Source organism: Pinus tabuliformis, chromosome 1_1 (assembly GCF_031772625.1).
Source record: "Pinus tabuliformis cultivar Carrire ecotype Pingquan chromosome 1_1, CPIR1, whole genome shotgun sequence".
NCBI lineage: Eukaryota > Viridiplantae > Streptophyta > Pinopsida > Pinales > Pinaceae > Pinus > Pinus tabuliformis.
Window position 1 is genome coordinate 968,416,798 of NC_142297.1, and position 19,739 is coordinate 968,436,536.

A 19,739-nucleotide genomic window follows, 5' to 3' on the forward strand; every position below is an offset into this window, starting at 1 on the left:
CTCCTGGGCTACGTAGGCCTCTGCGCTGCCTTTTTGATGCTCAGGTTGCCTCTCTGCCACATACTCTTTGGCTTGAAACTTCCTCTCTAATCCAAATCTTTGCTTCTTCCCCTCTCACTACAACTTAGATCACTTGTTTGATTTTCTTAGCAAACCAAGCCCCAGAAAAATCGAACTGACTGATCAACTTGGTGTATCTCCAACTGACCCTCAAGCCTCCTCTTATACTTTTCTTGTTGATGAATCAATGACCAAGATTAAGTCCCTAATCAACGGCTACGATTAAATTAGACTTGATCTTCGTCACTTAGAAGCTTCTCACCCATATTTTCATTAATACCCATTAATATTTTTTTTTTCCAAAGTTTACACTTAGGAACCCCATTAAAAATATTAATTATTTTAATAAAACACAATTATGGTGGAATTTCACCAAACGATTTCTGGGTCTTGGATATCTCATGTGTTCTAGCCCCTCCACGAAATCTTGAAACTAGAGCACATTCGATGCTACCCCAAATCAACACTCCCTCTTAGCGAGGAATGTGCTCTAGCAATACTTCCCAACAGAAGTAGCACACTGATCCATGGCATCAATCCTCTGTGCTGCTGATGCTCGACCGACTGCCCTTCATCCACTGCACTACTATAGCCTGTACTGCTGCCTATGACACTACCACTGCCACTGCTAACTACTGCACTGCAACTCAGTTGCTGAGAAGTAAGAAACTGAAAAATCTACCCAAAAGATGACATGCTGGTCTGTCTAGATACCCTGTGATGCTGAAGCTACCTCTGTTGCTAACCTGCGCTGACCCTTTAATGATACTGTATCGCTGGTGTATTTTCTTTGTGCCTCCCACACTGCTCAACACTCTACTACGCTGCTTCAGACTTTGGCACTCTAGCTCTGCCACTGTCGCTCCATCATCCCTCGCACTAACTGGCTCTCATCATTCTGCTACTGTCATTAAGGGCTCTCGTAGCCGTATGTGATCCAAGAGTTTGGGCACCTCAAGGATCTTGACCTTTTCGGTGTAGTCCTCCCAAATACAACTCAATATCGCCCCACCTCTTTCCTAGAGGTGCATGAGCACTCATGGAACAATCCTCATCATCATCCTCCTTGTCAGCTTTTGCTGGAGCAACCTTTGATTCAGACTTCTCTTCCTTGACCTTTTTTTGAGGGCACTGAGTGGCAAAATGTCCCAGTTACCCACATCTGAAGCATCTGACTTTGGATATGTCTTTATTTTTCCTCTTTTGCTTCCCTTGTTTTCCCACTGATGCAATAGTTGCATCCTACTCTTCCTCCTTCTTGACTTTGATTCCTTTGCCGCTACAGCAAGAAATAAATATGAGGGTTTACCTCGTTCCCCAAGTCACAACTAATCCAATGAGCGACCTGGATCCTCCCTATAGATATTGCGAAGTCCCTACGCAATCACTATGTGGGCCAGTATCTTGCCTTCAGATGACTGCATCACCCCTTCTACTGGATTGATTTGCTGGAGGAAGACTGTTGTTCAGCCCTCCCGGCTCAAAACCTCGCTTCTGCAGCAAAATCTTGGACTTCTTACGAATGCTCTGCATTTCCATTGCAAGAGGCCCTCCTGGCCTGTGTCAACTCTGCATGTGCCCCTCCTGCGCTGCGTAGGCCTTTGCACTACCTTTCTGATGCTTAAGCTGCCTCTCTACCATGTACTCTTTGGCTCAGAACTCCCTCTTCAATCCAAATCTTTGCGTCTACCCCTTTCACTACAACTCAGCTCACTTGTTTGATTTTCTCAAGAACCCACGCCCTAGAAAAATCGAACTCATTGATCAAATTAATGTATCTCTAATTGACCCTCAAGCCTTCTCTTATACTTTTCTTGTTGATGAATCAACGACCGAGATTAAGTGCCTAATCAATGGATAAGATTAAATTAGACTTCATCTTTGTCACTTAGAAGCTTCTCACCCATATTTTCATTAATATCCATTACTATTTTTATTTTCCAAAGTTTAGACTTAGGAACCTCATTAAAAATATAATTATTTTAATAAAACAAAATCCGGGTGGAATTTCACCAAATGATTTCTCGGTCTTGGAGATATCATGTGTTCTAGCCCTTCCACAAAATTTCGGAGCTATAGCACATCTGATACTACCCAAAATCAACTTGTCCCAACCATCCTTTGCGTTTTTATCTTCTTATTTTTTACTTGTGACCATCATATGTTTTTTCTTGTTCTTTTCAGTGTTTTTAAAACCGGAACCGGTGACCGAACCGGTCCACCTAGCTAACCGGTTTACCGACCGGAACCGGTCTAACCGGGACTGGTTTGGTCTAAACGAACCGGTTTTTAAAAAATACATTAAATAATTAATTTTTAATGAAAAAAACTATTTTTAAGATGTAAAACCATGATTCCAAGCCAATAGAGACAAAATATGCAAAGTTTGCTCATTTATATACCATGCAAAGGTGAATATATCAAAATGGCACCGAGTGCAATACATATCATCGACAAAATAGCAAAATACATAAGAAATGAGGCTCTAAATGGCCTATAGAGTCCAAAAACCATGCTGCAAGCTATGAGGCCATTGGCCTACTACAAGTCTACAGTGTACACATGATCAATCATCAAGATCATCACCACTACTAGACACATGATCATCATCAGGAGCTACATAGACATCATCTGGTTCAGAGTCTGAGGATGCCTCTGCCTCATCTGCAACATCAGTATCAATGCCACCAATGACAATAGAAGTGGACCTAGTGGAAGCACGAGTTTGTCGACCTGCACGACTAGTGCCTTCCATTGGTTCCTTGCCTTTCCTTGATGCCGCTACTGATCCTGGTTCTGATGCCGCCACATAATCTGCCTCATCCTCCGCTAAAGCCATGTCGATATCAAAATCAGCGTCAAACACAGGATCTTCAGTCTCCTCCACCCATTCTGATGTTGGATCAATATCGTCCAACACAATGGGATCTAGATCAGGTGATTTGCTCATCATTTGGTTCCTCCTCAGTCGAAGGCTGTATTGCACAAAAACAAGATCATTTAACCGTTTTTGTTCCAAACGGTTTCTCTTCTTCGTGTGTATGCGCTCAAAAACAGACCAATTGCGCTCACAACCTGAAGCACTGCAAGTTTGACTGAGGACTCTAATTGCAAACCTTTGCAATTGAGGACACTGGCCACCAAATGACTCCCACCAATGTGCTGCAAAGAAAAAGACAATAATTAGTAACTTAGTTTATAATTTGAATTGTAAAGAACGTAAACAATTTTAACTTGAAATGAAAAACAAAATGGAAATTGGAATTGCTTACCTGGTTGGTCCACATCTCTTGCCATCTTTGCCAAGTTTTTGCCAAAAGTACCACTTGCTTGATTGAAAATAGTAAGCTGTCTATGTATATCCAACTGGTCTACATGGTTAGGGACCATGCGCTCCAAGCAATCAATCAATCCAGCTCTGACCTCCCCATCATGCTGATCTCCTAGCCGATTTTTATAGTGATACCTTGGGTTCAAAAAATACCCGGCTGCATGTATAGGACGATGGAGTTGATTGTTCCATCTGTTATCAATGATCTCCCATATACGGCCATATTTAGCTAACCTGTCATTGTAAGCTGCCCGTATCTGCTCCTTTGCCTGATCCATAGCTTCATAAATGTAGCCCATGGCCAATCTTTCCCCATCCACCAACCTTAGCACCTTAACAAGGGGCTCGGTAATTTTCACAAGCTCTACAGACCTTTTCCAAAAATAAGTGTCTAACACTTTCTTTTTGGTGTCTTTTCCATCTGGTCTACGAGCCCACCGAGATTCAGACCATTCATCAGAGGAAAACATTTTCTGCAAGTTTCTATGTTGACCATTGAGACATTGCAACGTGAGGAAGTGAGTTGCAAATCTCGTAATTGCAGGCCTAACAAGCTCTTTGCCTCCAGTGTGTTTCCTCATTAGGCTCAATACCCATGAGTGGTTGTAAATGTATTTTGTAATGCACTTGGCATGCTCTACAGTGTTTTTTACCCACTCCACCTTGCCTATATCCTCAAGCATGAGGTCTATGCAATGTGCAGCACATGGAGTCCAAAATATGGTCTTATATTTGGCCTCAAGCATCTTTCCAGCAAGAACATAGTTTGAGGCATTATCAGTGATGACCTGCACAACATGCTGCTCCCCAACTTCCTGAATAATGTTATCCAAAAGCTCAAATAGAAGGCTTGCATCCTTTACCCTATCAGATGCATCAACTGATTTCAAAAACATGGTTCCTTGAGGGCAAGAAACAAGGAAATTAATGATAGTGCGGTTCTTTCCATCGGTCCATCCATCTGACATAATGGAACAACCTGTTTTGACCCATGACTCTCTAAACTCAGTCAAATACTCATCAATGGAAGATATCTCTTTTTGCAAAAGAGCTCCCCTCAAGTCATGCATACTAGGGCCTTTGAAGCCCTCTCCTGCAGCTATAACAGAGTCCCACATAGCTTGGTAATAAGGTGAGCGAGCAGCATTAAATGGGATATCTGAATCATACCACCATCTAGCAATGTATTGGTGAGAAGTTTCTTTGCATTGTTTTTTCCAATGTTGATCCAAAGTGGGTTGAGAACTTGGTTGGGAGGAAGTGGGATTAGATTTAGAAGAGGCAATGTTGGCAGAAGATGAGAAATAACTTTGGATGTTTGGTCTCTTTGTTCCTTTTGATGGTTGGCCAACTCCAACAGAAGGATGAACATAGTGAAAGGGGTCATTGGTGGAAGGGATAGAAGTGGAGTCTTGAATCTCATAATCATCATACCCACTGTCTTTCATAAGATTCATGGCTTCCATTAATTCCCTCTTCCTTGCAATTTCATCTTGGATGGCCTTCTCCCTAGCCTTATCCTCATAAAATTTTTCAAGCTTGGCAATGTATTCTACCCTAATAGGACCTAACAGTGCATTTGGTGCATCACATGGCTTTACTTGGCCTCTTACCCCAGCCAAGTGTTGTTTCAACCTAAGAATACCCCCACCTCCAATAGATTTATGGCATAATTTGCATATCATTTTTCCCTCAACTACATCACAATGAGCCCATGCACTGTCCTTTCCTTTTGGAGCCATGTTTGCTTGAAATAATAACAATTTGCAAATAAATCTGCCATTTAAAAAAAAAATTGCAGCTAAGGAACATGGAAAACCAATGATAAATGTAGGAAAAAAAATGCACATGCAAGCTAAAAAATTTGATAGCATAGAGCTAGAGAGTTCATAGGCTTAGCATAGATGATAGATCATTGAAATGAGAAGTTTATAGCACAAAAAAATTAATTCATGGACAGCAGACCCAAATGAGGAATTATCAAGTGCAAATCCTTACCTGGAAATGCAAAGTAGCTTCCTTAGCCTCCTCTTGATGATGGCAACTCCACTGACAGCTACACACTATCTCCAAAATAGCTCCAACTCCAACTCCAAGATGACTACTTCAGCAAAAACTCCACACTCTCCAAGCTCACAAACAAACTCACAAACACTCACAAACACTCCAAATCAGTTGTGTGAGACAAATGAGGGTGAGAGGGGTGTCTTATAGCAATTGTGAGGGTCTTTTTGGAGGGAAAATCCCTTTCCCTCACCCCCAAAAACCCTAAACCGCCCTCAGCTGCAAAAAACCGTCCGCTTTTTACCTTTACCGGCGGCCTGTCCCTAAACCGGCCGGTTTAGGACGGAACCGGCCGGTTAGCAAAAAACCGGCCGGTTAGGACCTAAACCGGCCGGTTTTGACCGGTTAGGTCTAAAATCTGGGCAAGTTAGGGTGCTGACCGGGTTTTTTCACCGGTTCTGACCGGTGAGCCTCCTAACCGGCCGGTTAGGCCGGTAACCGGTCAGACCGGAACGGTTTTGAAAACTATGGTTCTTTTAGCTACATCAACATCCTAGGCCCAAGTTCCAGTCCCTACCAAAGTATGGGGATGTAAGGTGCCAAATCCCAGAGAACCAATGGTAAGTTGAACCCGAAGAAGGGAGGTGGAATATGGGGCTTGTAACGTAATGTGGAAAGTGGTAAGCATGGAATAGGGAGAGATAACACTGTGCTATCTCAATCGGGTTTTTCCAAGTAATGCCCCTCCTATACCCATTGGACCATTAGAGGAGGTCCCACTAGAGTAAGATGAAATATTAACCTCCCATTTAAGGTGAGGGAACAAGATCACAATAAAAACCCCTCTCCTTCTAGGTTACCCCATAATCCATGTCAAATTCCCAAAATATAAACAAGCATAACCACCCGATTGCAAAATGAATAAAGTACCTTTTGATCGGAAGCCCACCTTCCAACATGCACTCTTGCCAAATGGGCGAGGAAACATATGACTAATGTAGGTGGCAGAGATATGAATGGCACATCGTCATCAAGTACTAGAGGCTATCAGGGGTTGTTGGATTTCGGCTGGAAGAGATGATAGGAGAAAAAAATTCTCCTATGGGTCACCCACTTTTGGTGGGTAATAGGGAATATGAAAATTGTAGATATAAATCAATCCTTACTCCAAGAAAATTTCTTTGGTGGTAATTTAATTAATTGTTACGCCCTCCCAATTTTGGTGGATGACAATGATGAACTCCTTCACCCTAAATCCCAAATTTTTGCAACAAGAAATAACCCCTAAAAAATTCCAATCTTAGCCTCATAGAGGTGCTTTCCCTCATTTAATGATTATTCTTAATCATAATGCAGTTTTTTATTAAAATCAAAATTTCCCAATTTTTTTGTATATTTTGAATTTCTTGTTTTAAATTTCAAATCATGAAAAAATTTCTTTTGACAATAAATGGAAAAAAATTTCATCCTTCCTTTCCACCACTATGGCTACCATGATGAGCCTCAACCCTTTGCCTAATATCTTATATAGATTTGTGGAGGTGACTCTTCATTTTTTTTTTAAATTATTAATCAAGGCCATGTCTTTCACTACCATTTATGAAAAATTGATGAACAAGTCTATAGTTATTTCACATTTTACCCTCATAGACCTATCGCTTAGGGTCTTAGGTTCAACATATGTATCTCTACAGTTCACAACTCTAGTTAAGATTTAAACTTTCATAAGCAAGGTAAACACACACATAAAACAAGTAATTTATACATCTTAGGGAACCTTGCCCCATGCAACACTCTCTAAAACTAGCTTGGGTCCCTCCATATTTTTCTTTATGATTCCTGAAGTGTCAGAGTTCTCCCATCATTTGACATTTTTCAATGTGGTCTTGACTAAGTCATGTATCATCACCAATAAAAAATATCATCATAAAAAAATACAAATATCAACAAGCAAATAACATGGCATTGTCATGTTAGCCCAGGGGGTGTAGAATAGTTTGTCAATGGGTGCATTGTTAAGACATTCCTTGTGTGATGGTCATTGGTTCAAAACCCTATGGGTAGTCCCACCATCTAGTCTTCCAATCAAAAGAAAAATGTTCCATTGTCATGTCATTGCACCACTACACCATTTGATGGAAGACAACTTGCATCACCATACTTATTGATACATCAAACATGTTATAAATAGTTAATATATCCCAAGTTAGTACATTTATAGGAGTTTCTACTTTGGAATAAGGTTTCCAGAATGGTAGGTATTTTACCTCTGCATAATATCCAAAGAATATTTTTCGTAGCAGTTAGGATAGAGGGTTGAGATTTATCTCAAATGTAGTTATGTCTTGCTTGCTTTTCAATTTAATTTTAAAAAGTCATAAAATTAAATTAAAATAATATATATATATATATATATATATATATATATATATATATATATATATATATATATATATGAAATGAGTTATTTCTTTTTGGGCATGTGGTAGGTGTTTCTACTTTGGAATAAGGCTTCCAGAATTGTAGGGATTTTATCTCTACATAATATCCAAAGAATATTTTTAGTTGCAGTTAGGATAGAGGGTTGAGATTTATCTCAAATGTAGTTATGCCCTACTTGCTTTTCAATTTAATTTAAAAAAGTTATTAAAAAATAAAATTATATATATATATATATAATGAGTTATGGTTTTTTGGGCATGTCGTATTGATAACTCATGATATTGTACCAAACCCTATTTACAGGTTAAGAATCTCCATTGTAAATTAGAGGTGAATCTCCATGTTTAAGAATTTTATGACCAGTTTTTTTAAATGTATATATGTTTAACTCATATATTAATTTTTTTAATAATAATAATACTACTACTTTAAAATGAGTTTACAATTTAATTAAATTTTATGAATTTTTTAAATCTTGACAATATGAGATGTATCATAAAATGAATGTTTTAATACCTATCATAAATTCATAATTGATTTACTTTATATGTCTATACTTGTATTTTTATAATTGTTACGACACTAAGCCATAAACACAAAACTAACTACTCATATTATCGGTTAGTCAAGACTTGTGGTGTTACATATGCCATTTGGCTTGTATCAGGCAATCCGTGTGTGCTATATCACTCCCCAATAACGCCACAATATATACCAATGCCATCAATGTCTTGAGTCAAGCACGATACCATGTGTCTATACTCTAATCCAAGACCATCAACATCACATTGCAAGCCAAAGTGTTAGGGAAGCAAATCAGTTTTCGCTAACTAAACTAAACTAATCTTAGACTCTAATCTCAGATCATCAACATCACGTTGCAACCCAAAATTGCAAGCCAAAGCATTAGGTAAGAAAATCAGTTTTCACATACAGTGATATGGGGTTTAGCCGTGAGTTTTGTTGGGTGATACCCACGAGATGAGGGTTCAAATCCCATTGAGTATATATTGACCTGTTGTGTCTTGGCTAGAAGGTGGCAGCCAATCAGATTTGATCCTGGGTCTGTTCAGGATAACTCTCACCAGTTACCGATTATCCTAGATTCAAAAAAAAGAAAATCAGTTTTCACTAACTAAACTACACTAATATTTTAGCAAAAGGACCTCTTCCTGACCACAAATCTGACAAAAATCCAACATAATTTCCAAGCATGATCGGATTTTCACCATATCCAAATTTAGTGTATGGTGGAACGACATGCCAAGGGATTTTCCCATCTAAATCCACCCAGACCCTCAGAATTGATCAGAATTATGAGTCGATTGGAACTCTGACTTTACCATTGGATTTCGTCAGCTAGAAGGAAGTTTGCTACACAATTAGATGGCTCCATCACTAGCTTTCGTATTTGTCCATAGCGTAGTTATGACATCAAATGCTCGTAAATATTATTTGGATAATATTATAGAGAGTGTCATAGAATATGTATGTATTATTACATGCTGAATGTATCACGGTAAATGATTCTTTATTCTGTAATACTCACATACTTGTCTGCTTACACTATTTCCATGTCACTGCCATGTGAGATACTCACGGTAAATGATTCTTTATTCTGTAATACTCACATACTTGTCTGCTTACACTATTTCCATGTCACTGCCATGTGAGATACTCATAAGAAATTATAATTTTTAATGCAGATTCAAGTCAGTGCGACTTAGAGCTACAACTAATAACACAATCATGCGTTGGCAACTGCTATTAATGCCTTCTAATTTTTATATGCATCCAACCTTATTAACTCGTATCCCTCCAATGGTCAACCCACACTCTCATTCTATGCATTTAATCAATTAGCTTGCATTCTTTTTACCTTTGCAAAGATCTTCAAATCTAGATTTATAATTTATTTGCATTCTGTCGACATGGAATTATCTCTAGAGTTCTTGATAACAAAAATACCCATGAGATCATGACTTTGGATCTGTGACTAAATTCCTTTGGCTCTCCTACCACTGTCACCTTGTATTCTATCTCGACCCTCTTTCCATTATCCAAATAAAAAATCTCTATTGAGTAGTTACTGTTACCTGATGGAGTGTTGGTTATCAGATGAATTATTCTTTTATCCATTGCATAATAACATATTGTAGATTACTTTTGAACCATAAATGGATTTGGACTCTCTTATCTGCATGATATGCATAGTGCAGGGGGATCATTTCTTATCCCGAAAAACACTGCTCCTCATTTCTCATTCAACTGACATTTCCTCGATCTTCAGTTCTGTATCCATCTCAGATTAGGCTGAGAGGCATCAAGGCAATTGATGCGAACTGACATTATTGCAAACTTCATGCAAGTTGGTGTTTGTGCACTATCCTAGGTGCAATGCTCTAGTTTTCAATTGATATCAGAATTGACATGGTTAATAACACGCACATTGTTATATAGTATCTAGAGAGTTGCTTGTTTGTTTGTGCATTGTAGAAGAATATGATACATTGGAATATCAACAAATGTTTTCTTCTTTGCTAGGTGAAAGGTACATATTATATTAGTATCCATCACGTGGGAAGCGGTGCACAGTGGCGTCGTACTACTGGACAAGAAGTCTATTCTCCACTCCTATTAGCCTTCTCAGAGCAGGTGATGGACATCTCTCTGCTGAGTAGTTTTTTTCAAGTTTCAAATAATTGAGTTGCTTCACTAATGCATTCTGTTACTGTTTTGACAGGATGGAGACCACTGGAATGCTTCTCATATTTCTAGTTTCACGGCAATGGATCCCACTTATTCTTTACCAAAGAACGTTGCAATAATCACCCTTCAGGTTATTGACGCACTTCCATTATGCCTCCTTTACTACATTAAACAAAAACAATGTTTGGCTTTCCTAAAATTCACAATTTCCTTCAATTATATTAATGAAAACAATATGGCCTATTGTGATTCAATGGCGATGGAGGTGGATTTTGAAGCTACCATTCAGGGTTTCAATCTCCTTGAGGGCATGTGTGCATTGGCTCTTCCATATGCAAGAAGACCCCTCTGTAGTACTAGTCCTCGATTAATTTGTCCCATGCAAGGGGGACCCTATGTTTAATTTTTCCAGTTTAGCTTATTGAAGCCAATCACTTTCAATAATAATAACTATAATATGAATCTCCCTTTCAATGTGTCTTTATCCTCAAGAAAAGAAAAATAGAGATCCATTAAGAAGCAGTACAATATTTAAAGATGGTGTTTGCTGTTATTTCACAGGTGGAGCAAAGTGACTTTATAATTACTGTTAAATTAGGGTCACCTCTCATACTAATGAGAACTTTTGGTTTACAACAGGAGCTTGAAGATGGAAGTGTGCTTTTTCGATTGGCTCATCTTTATGAGGTAGGATTGCTCAGACCATGGCCTGCACTCAAGTCAGTCAGTTTGCAAGAATTTTCATCTACTGGAGTGCAAATATTTTTTCTCCTATAAGTTTGTTTGCCAATAATGGCCCACACTCAAGTATAGGTTAGTCTGTTTGAAAGTATTTTAAATTTACTTCTTGAGAAATATAATATCCTACATTCAAGTAGATAAACATGTTTCTCCTCTCAATCTTAAGTCTCAAATATACATATAAAATGTCAAAAGGAACTCTGAATTTAGATTAATGAATAAGCATAATGACTAACATGTAGCATAGATTTTCTAGGATATTGCCTCCCAAAAAGTTTAAACATATGCATTAAGGAATGCTAATAGTAACAGGCTACTACAAAATTTAGGAATGCACAAGCATGTTTAAGTTTTACATGTATAAATGTGATTTACTTATTTTTGCCTATATTCTAGCATGCTTGTCTGAGAGCGTATATGCCTATATGCAAGTGAGTTTTTAACGATCTTATGAACTCTGAACCATATTTCTAAGAGATGGTGAATTTTCTGACTAAAATGTAATTCCTTTTTAATCAAGCATCCAAGTTTTGGGAGTTCTACACCATTGTTTGAATAATAAAAGTGGGTCATGAATGTATAAAGATAGCATAGTCTAAACTTTTTAGATTTTGGTTTTTTTAAATATTTTTTTTAATTAATTTTGTCTAAAATTAAATTAGAATTTTTGTGAATTGTAAATTTGAGTAATTGAATAAGTACAATGTCACAAAAATTTTTATAAGACTAAATCCCTTTATACATTTTTTATAAAACTGAATTCATTTATACATTAAAAATACAATTTAAATCAAGGAAAAAATGTAATTTAACTTAAAATTGTATCGCTATATTCAAATTTACAATAATAATAATAATTAAAACTTCCAGATTCCACCCTAGTAAATAAATATTCTACCCAAGTAAGAATATGTGTCATACTATATTCTTTTTCATTTGTTAATAAAATCCTCTAAGCCAGAGATTTAGAATTGAGTATTTCTGCTCTATGCCTGTAAAGGTAGTAAATGTATAGACCTATAAATTAAACAAAAAGGTTTAATCAGATAGATTGAGAATAAAGAGAAGACTCCTCTGTTTATATTTTTTAACATTTTGTTTGCCCTTTAGGCCGGAGAGGACCTGGTGTATTCAGTGATTGCAAAAGTTGAGCTTAAAAGAGTTTTTTCCACTAGAATGGTAAGTCCATAGCATTTTCTTTCTCTTTCTCATTTATTTTTGGTATTCATTTGTTTTAATAAGTGATAAATTGAATTTTAATAACACAGATATTGAATGCGAAAGAAATGAGTTTATCCGCCAATCAAGAAAAGTCAAAAATGAAGAGATTGAAATGGAAAGTAGTAGGTGACAGTGGTATGGATGGTGTGGGCATAAGAGGTCGCCCTCTCGATGATAACATGGTGGTCGAGTTGGGGCCTATGGAAATTCGTACTTTTATTTTGAATTTCAAATAACTCTATGAATCATATACCCTCTAGAGAATTCTTTTGGAGGTACATCGTTTAAGTTGTTATTGAAGAGAATGGTCATCATATTAGCATAACATATGGCCATTATATTCTAACTATTGATTAATATTTTTTTAAAGAAATTAGACGTACATCGTTTAAGTTGTTATTGAAGAGATTGGTCATCATATTAACATAACATGTGGCCATTATATTCTAACTATTGATTAATAATTTTTTTAGGAAATTATATATTTTCACTTTATTTATTTCAAACACTACCAATAAACAACAAAGTGCGCCCAATTTGTACTACTGAATATGTTATCACTAAGATATTATTAAAAATGAACATATTTTATTTAATTTCTTAAATTTTTAAGTAAATTTAGTATAAGTTCTAACTTTTTCCTCATATGTAAGTTGATTTGAAAATTTTACATCAACCTCCAAATAACTAAAATAAAATTCAACAATATTAGATTCTTTGAAAAACAAAAATCAACCATATTAGATTCTTAGAAAAACTAACTTTGAAGGTTCTACATTGATCACAAAATAGATAAGGCAGACATTATTAACTATTTTGTCCACGTATCAACACTAGCTAAATGTTAAAAAACAATATACCATATTCTTATTGAGGATATTAAGTCCTCTGAAGTAAGTTTTTTTTTTTAATTAATATTTCTAATGAAAATGGGTATTCAATTTTAGTTTATTGTTAACTTTATTTTAGTTTATTTAGTTTTTTTGTTATTAATTTTTCCAACTGAAAAAGTATTCAATTTTAGTTTATTTTTAAAATTATATAAGTTCTAAGTTTTTCCTCATATGTAAGTTGATTTGAAAATTTTACATCAACCTCCAAATAACTAAAATAAAATTCAACCATATTAGATTCTTTGAAAAACAAAAATCATCCATATTAGATTCTTAGAAAAACTAACTTTGAAGGTTCTACATTGAAAAAAACAAAAATCAACCATATTAGATTCTTAGAAAAACTAATTTTGAAGGTTCTACATTGAAAATAGATAAGGCAGACATTATTTACTATTTTGTCCACTAAATGTTAAAAAAACAAAAAACATATTCTTATTGAGGATATTAAGTCCTCTGAAGTAAGTTTTTTTTTTTGTTAATTAATATTTCTAATGAAAAATGGATATTCAATTTTAGTTTATTGTTAACTTTATTTTAGTTTATTTAGTTTTTTTGCTATTAATTTTTCCAACTGAAAAAGTATTCAATTTTAGTTTATTTATTTTTCCAACTGAAAAAGTATTCAATTTTAGTTTATTTTTAAAATTATATTTTTATAGAGATTAATTTAGATTTAGATTTAATAGTTTATTTTTAAGTTTTTTAATTTTTAATTTTAATTTAAGTTTTTATTATTTTATGTATTGCAGTTAGTGTTTAGTTTATATATTTTTTTACTTATTTAATTCTCTTTGGTTTATTGTTTCATTAAATTTATTTTTGTCTTTATTGTAAATATGTTTAATTATTCCTTTAATCCCTCTCGTTTTTTCAATGAACAAGTTGTTATTAATTGTAACTTCATTTAATATTTGGTTATCATAACTATTCTTAACTAATATACCTTTCTTAATATGTTTTCATAATATAGAGGGATGCTTCCTACCTTGACTGCATATTCAACTCAATATTCTCCATTGCAAGACATTAAAGATTACATTTTTGTTATTTGTTTAAGCTTTTACTATTTCTTTGATTTACAAATTTGTATATGAAGGTATATTCAACTCCATATTCTCTATTTCCAAGACATTGAAGATTTCATTTTTTTATTTGCCTAAGTCTTTACTATTTCTTTGATTTAAGAAGTTGTGTGTGATCTTTCACTTGCGTATACTAGATTTGGTATAGTTTGTGTTCTTTTCCACATCATAGACAACATTACACAACATGTGGAAGTTCTTGGCCATCTTTGGCACCACATCAGTGCCAAAGCTCCATTACAATTCGACCTATTGTGGCATTGTCGATTTGCATGTCAAAGGAAACCTTTGGCTTGTGCATCTTATGTTTGAATTTGTGAAGTTTATACAAAACACACTACAAAAAAGGCTTCTTGTATCAATCTCGTGTGCTACATCCAAATCAAGCCCTTCATTCTCAAATCGCATAATTTTTTCCTTGATCTAGAGATTTGTGGCACTCCCTTTTTGACCTCTTGGATTTGCAACTCGAGGATCTCAAACTTGCCTTAATTGATCTGCACAATGATCCATATATGATACTATTTAATGCAAATAGAATTGATCACTTTCATCAACCTGCTTTGGTTTCCAAGACAATGGTGCTTTTTGGTAAGGTCACACTTCCACAATTCTCTTGGATATAATGGATTGGCCAAGTAATAGATTATATCATATACACATAGATTAGATCAAATTAAACAGGAGTACATTGTTGATTGAGTAATGTAGATTGTGGTTGCTTGCTATTGTTTGAGGCATAGATCGAGGTAGTCATCTTTATCTCGATTTTTGATTTCGAGAATATTTCCAAGTTGTAGTCATTTTTATCTTAATTATTGATTTCGAGAATATTCTGAAATGAGATACATAACAATGAGGTCAATTTTTTGTTTGAGTTTGAAGAGCTATGAAAATTGTTAACTCTCTTGAATTGTTGTCTATGATAAAGGTTGTCTACTGTTGCTTGAGGTTGGACAGCTATGAAAATCGTTAAGTCCCTTGAAATGCTAGGTGTTAGTTAGCCACTTTAGGATCCTAGCCCAACTAATCTAATTGCAATTGAATGGAAATTGACAACGTAAGATGGGCACTATAATTAGATATTGGTGCACCGATTGGAACTCCAATACCAATAGTTTTATTTTCTCTAAGGATTTATAAATTGCATCGAGTGCAAGATCACTCCTATATCTGCAATGTGTGATTGATCCGCCTAATCCCTAGTTTTCCATTCATTGGTTCTCTAGCTTAGTCATCATGTGGTTTCGCATGTTGAAGTATAAGCTCATTTAGAGGGTAAACAAGAGACTATGGAGGACTAGAAGCAAGGTTGGTCCTAAAGTCATGGGTGATCTCCTTCGCGAGGCCTTGGAAGGGGTGTTTCCATATCAGTAAGTCCATGGTCTTCTATAACTTTTGGACCTTGTAGCAGTCCATCGTTCCCTAGATGAATTTGTGTAGCCTACATCACAACGTTCCCTAAGTAGTGTGACCTTATACAAGTCATGGGAGAGCATCACTCGTTGCCTTAGATTTGTGGATCTATTAATGTTGGTTATTGTGTTCCTCCTCTATGTGGATTTTGATCCACCTATATAGGGGCTACATCTCCACATCCATATAATTTTTTGAATACATGAGGATCGCAACACCAATTAGATATTGGTAGTGTCCCATCTCTTCGATTGATTGCTGCAAGTTGTGGGAGATCATGAAGTGGTGCTTCATAACAAAAACTGAAGGAAATTTGTGGTAGTGTGTGCTCTGTTGATTTAAGTGGGTGGAATATTTATTTTGTGAAATCAATCTTAACATGATCATCACACATTGTTCAACTAGAAAAAGACTAATGTTTAGTGAATTAAACAAATTCTCATTGCATGTGTGGAGTTTGTGTTTTGGAGATTTATGGCATAATACTTTACCTTATCAGTATGAAAATCGATATTTGAGTACAGTTGATCGAGACTATCAGGATACATTTTATTTCTTGCTAAGTTTTAATAATACATAATTGACTTTCAACTTCTTGTGAATCGATTGGTGGATTGGAGATTACTCCTCGTTGAGTTCATTTACCAACTTATTATGTTTGAATAATTTATCAAGATGGGTAAAATATTGTAGAATCTATGTTAGAAGAAGGATGTTGATCAACTTTGTGATGATGTCATAATATTGTACTCCATCATTGCCCTATTATAAATCGAGAATGAAAAATTGAAGAATCAATTGAAGACTAAAGTTATTCTATTTCAAACTATTACGGTTGAGAAAGCTAGGAGGGTTGACATCCTAGGGAGAACCATGGAAACTTTTTTCCATAATATCACAAATGAATTTGAGAACAAGGCTAACCTTGTTGATGATTTGGAGGAGAATGTTAAGGATATCCCTCATTTAGAAAATGTTTCCTTGAAAAAGGAAATTTGCAAGCTGGAGGATATTAATGCCCAACTTAATAATGATGAGAGATAGTGTATTCAATGCATGGTTTTATAGATACAATCATGTTGAACCTATCAATGATGGGATTATCAATAGTATCCTTACATAATATTTGGTAGGTTTTAATTGGAAAAATCTTATATAGTTTTTGTTTCATAATTAGGAGTTGTTATTCAAGAAATTTAACTTTATCTTTTGGATGTTCTCATAAAAAATAATTGAAGAATAGACTTTAGATCATGAGTGAAAGGACTCAGCTCCTCCCAAACAACAATGCTGAAAACATTACCACAATCTAGCAAGCCTAATTCAAAGCCACTGGGCAGACTGGGTCTTAAAGCAATAATGAAATTATCCACCACTATCACCTCAGTGGGATCTCTCCAATTTCGTGGTTGATGTTATTCCCATAGGGGAGGCTTCCCTAACAAAGCTCAAAGGGTATTTTACCTTAGGAAAATTAATCTCTAAGGGACTTGCAAATAATATAACCAAATAAGATCTCCAATGAGTAAAGGCTCAAGAATATCAAAGGTCTAATGGTTATGGAAAGTTTTATTGTAAATGCATTGATGCCCATGATAAAAATTATCAGTAGTCATGCACACTTTCCACCAATCCCAATGGACTAGAAGAAAGCTATTACAAACTAGGGTTTTTATATTATGCATATTTACAACATGCTATAGCATATAAGACCAAAGAAATAGCCTCTAAGTTATATATTCAACAATGGATCAGAGGATATCAAGAGGCAAGCAATGAATAAGGAAACTTTATTGGTTTTATATGCATAAATCAATGCTAAAAATCTAGATGTCAACTCTACTTTATGGTGAAGAATGCAATTAATGACATATTTTTCCATTTTAGTTTATTAAATATAACTTATATTAATAGGATAATGACATATAGATGCCAAATTACCATAAAATGAAAATTAAAACCAAACCATAACCCTACTTACCAAAAAGTTAGGAAGGAGAGGTAATATTTAAAATGGTCACCACTACTAGACTAGTGCCTTTAATCAACTGGGAAATGGAGCTAATTATGGCAAGGTCAATGATATAGGCTCTTGGATGAAGAGGGTGGAAGATCAAAATTCTTCTCTTAATAACCCTAGAAACCTCTTTATGTGGGATATTTAAAGTCAAAGGATGCATAGGCTAAGTTCCTTTGATGGATTTTTGAAAGAAGAATTTTGCATAATGACAAAGAATCAATAACTCAAGAAAGATATTGCATATTTTAATGGGGAACAATATAAACTCTAATTTTAGAAAATGGAAGAAAAATGACAATAAACTTAAACTATTCCATCAAAAATCACTTCATTAATGAAAAAAGTCTCTCTATGCAAAAATCTACCTCCCAAGAAAATTTGCTCCACTAAATACACATTGCATCCAAGAGAAAATATCAAGAGAACTAGTGTGCACTCCTTTTAGAGAGAAGTGAGTGAAATCTAATTAGTGAAAGTGAATTCCCTTTAGTTATATGATGGAAACCAAGTCAATTTTCACAAATTTACAACAAAAATATCTAATAGTTTGCTTGGAGCATTCAACTAAGCCTAAATGTCACAAGTCGACCTTAAGAGAACTTTACAAAATGCTAAAAAAAAGAGAAAAAATCACAAATCTCCCACACATATGTGAATAAATTATCTTCAACATGAGGTCATCTTCCTAAAATGATCATTTCCATCAAGCAAGTGACAAAGTAGGTCCAATAGTACTCCTCACACCAATTTACATCATCAAAGTGCATGGGTACATCTCTAAGTAACATCTCCTCCATCATGATGTCATCATTAAGGAGGCTCACATCACCCTTCTAGGGATGCATGGATGATGTGGAAACCTCACGAGCAAGTGTTGGAACTGAGGCATGGTGTTCTAGCACTGCAAAAACATCTCAATAGTCTCCACTGTTTTATGGGATTTGGAACAAGTAAATGTATATCACACATGGTTAAGGCTAACTTAGGGGTGTCCTAGATCCACTTGGGCACATCATAAATCAAGCAAATTCTTTAGCTTCCTGGCTCAGTGTTTTAACATTTGGAGGTGTAGCAAGGGGCATAAAATTATAGAGGGGCTCCTTAAATTCCAATGTTCATAGTTGGAGGGCAATGTTGGGGATGCAAGGTCACATATTCTCTCAAAATTAGGCTTGACTTCATTTCAATGGTGCTAGAGAGGTGTCAATCCATCCCTCAAGGGATCTATGTTGCATGTGTAATGAATTACTTGAAACATTCCCTCAAGATAAATCATTAGGGACAAAAACCCTTAAAGTATCATACTCCATATTCACTGTCAGGGGCACAAAAATAGTTCACACAAAGATTTCCTTAAAATGTCTTTCTAGGTCAAGATTTGTAAGCAAGTTACCACACTTTTGTTATGGATGATTATGCCATTGAACCTATTAGGTGCTTCTATCCCCTAAGAAGAAGGGAATTTCATAGGTAGACTCTTCAATCCTATGATGCATGTGATAAAGTTTGTGATGGAATGGGCAAGACTTCAAGGAAGTTGGCCATAGTCATGGTGCCATTTCAAGGATGTTAAACATCTCTAAATGTTATAATGAGAAGAGGCAATAATCATATAGGCATGAGTTACTCCTTTCCTCAACCTATTTTTTACACCCCTTTTGTGTAGGTTTTAACCCTGTATAGAAATTATGTGCAAACAAATTCTAAAAACAAAAAATAAAAAATGACAAGAATATAAAACAAATACATAGAGATTTCCCCTGCATCCCAAAACCGGGACTACTAGATTGATTTTTCATTATATTACTTTCAATGTT

At 35.4% G+C, this 19,739-nt stretch overlaps 2 protein-coding genes across 2 annotated transcripts in view; one reads left to right on the top strand and one right to left on the bottom strand.

Annotated features, from left to right (window-relative positions):
- Positions 1-12,916, top strand: part of LOC149217731 (alpha-mannosidase-like) — a 468,321-nt gene extending 455,405 nt beyond the window's left edge. Inside the window, exons 25-29 of the mRNA XM_089391406.1 lie at positions 10,382-10,492; positions 10,581-10,676; positions 11,186-11,233; positions 12,398-12,466; positions 12,556-12,916. Of these exons, the coding sequence (XP_089247532.1) occupies positions 10,382-10,492; positions 10,581-10,676; positions 11,186-11,233; positions 12,398-12,466; positions 12,556-12,744 (513 nt within the window). The 3' untranslated portion in view covers positions 12,745-12,916. The remainder of the gene's footprint in view (positions 1-10,381; positions 10,493-10,580; positions 10,677-11,185; positions 11,234-12,397; positions 12,467-12,555) is intronic.
- LOC149217732 (uncharacterized) lies at positions 2,414-5,383 on the bottom strand. The gene is made up of 2 exons (XM_089391405.1): positions 3,333-5,383; positions 2,414-3,222 (listed from the first exon to the last, which is right to left on the bottom strand). Exons 1-2 carry the CDS (start codon positions 5,263-5,265, stop codon positions 2,627-2,629), a joined length of 2,529 nt encoding a protein of 842 aa, XP_089247531.1. The 5' UTR covers positions 5,266-5,383; the 3' UTR covers positions 2,414-2,626.
- Positions 12,917-19,739: the final 6,823 nt, after the last annotated feature.

What these genes read in the sequence shown, in the direction of transcription:
- LOC149217732 (XM_089391405.1), bottom strand. Translation starts at nt 5,265, where the DNA reads ATGCTATCAAATTTTTTAGCTTGCATGTGCATTTTTTTTCCTACATTT. An exon ending in AAGAGATGTGGACCAACCAG is followed by an intron (nt 3,223 to 3,332) that starts GTAAGCAATTCC and finishes TTTTCTTTGCAG; the next exon opens with CACATTGGTGGGAGTCATTT.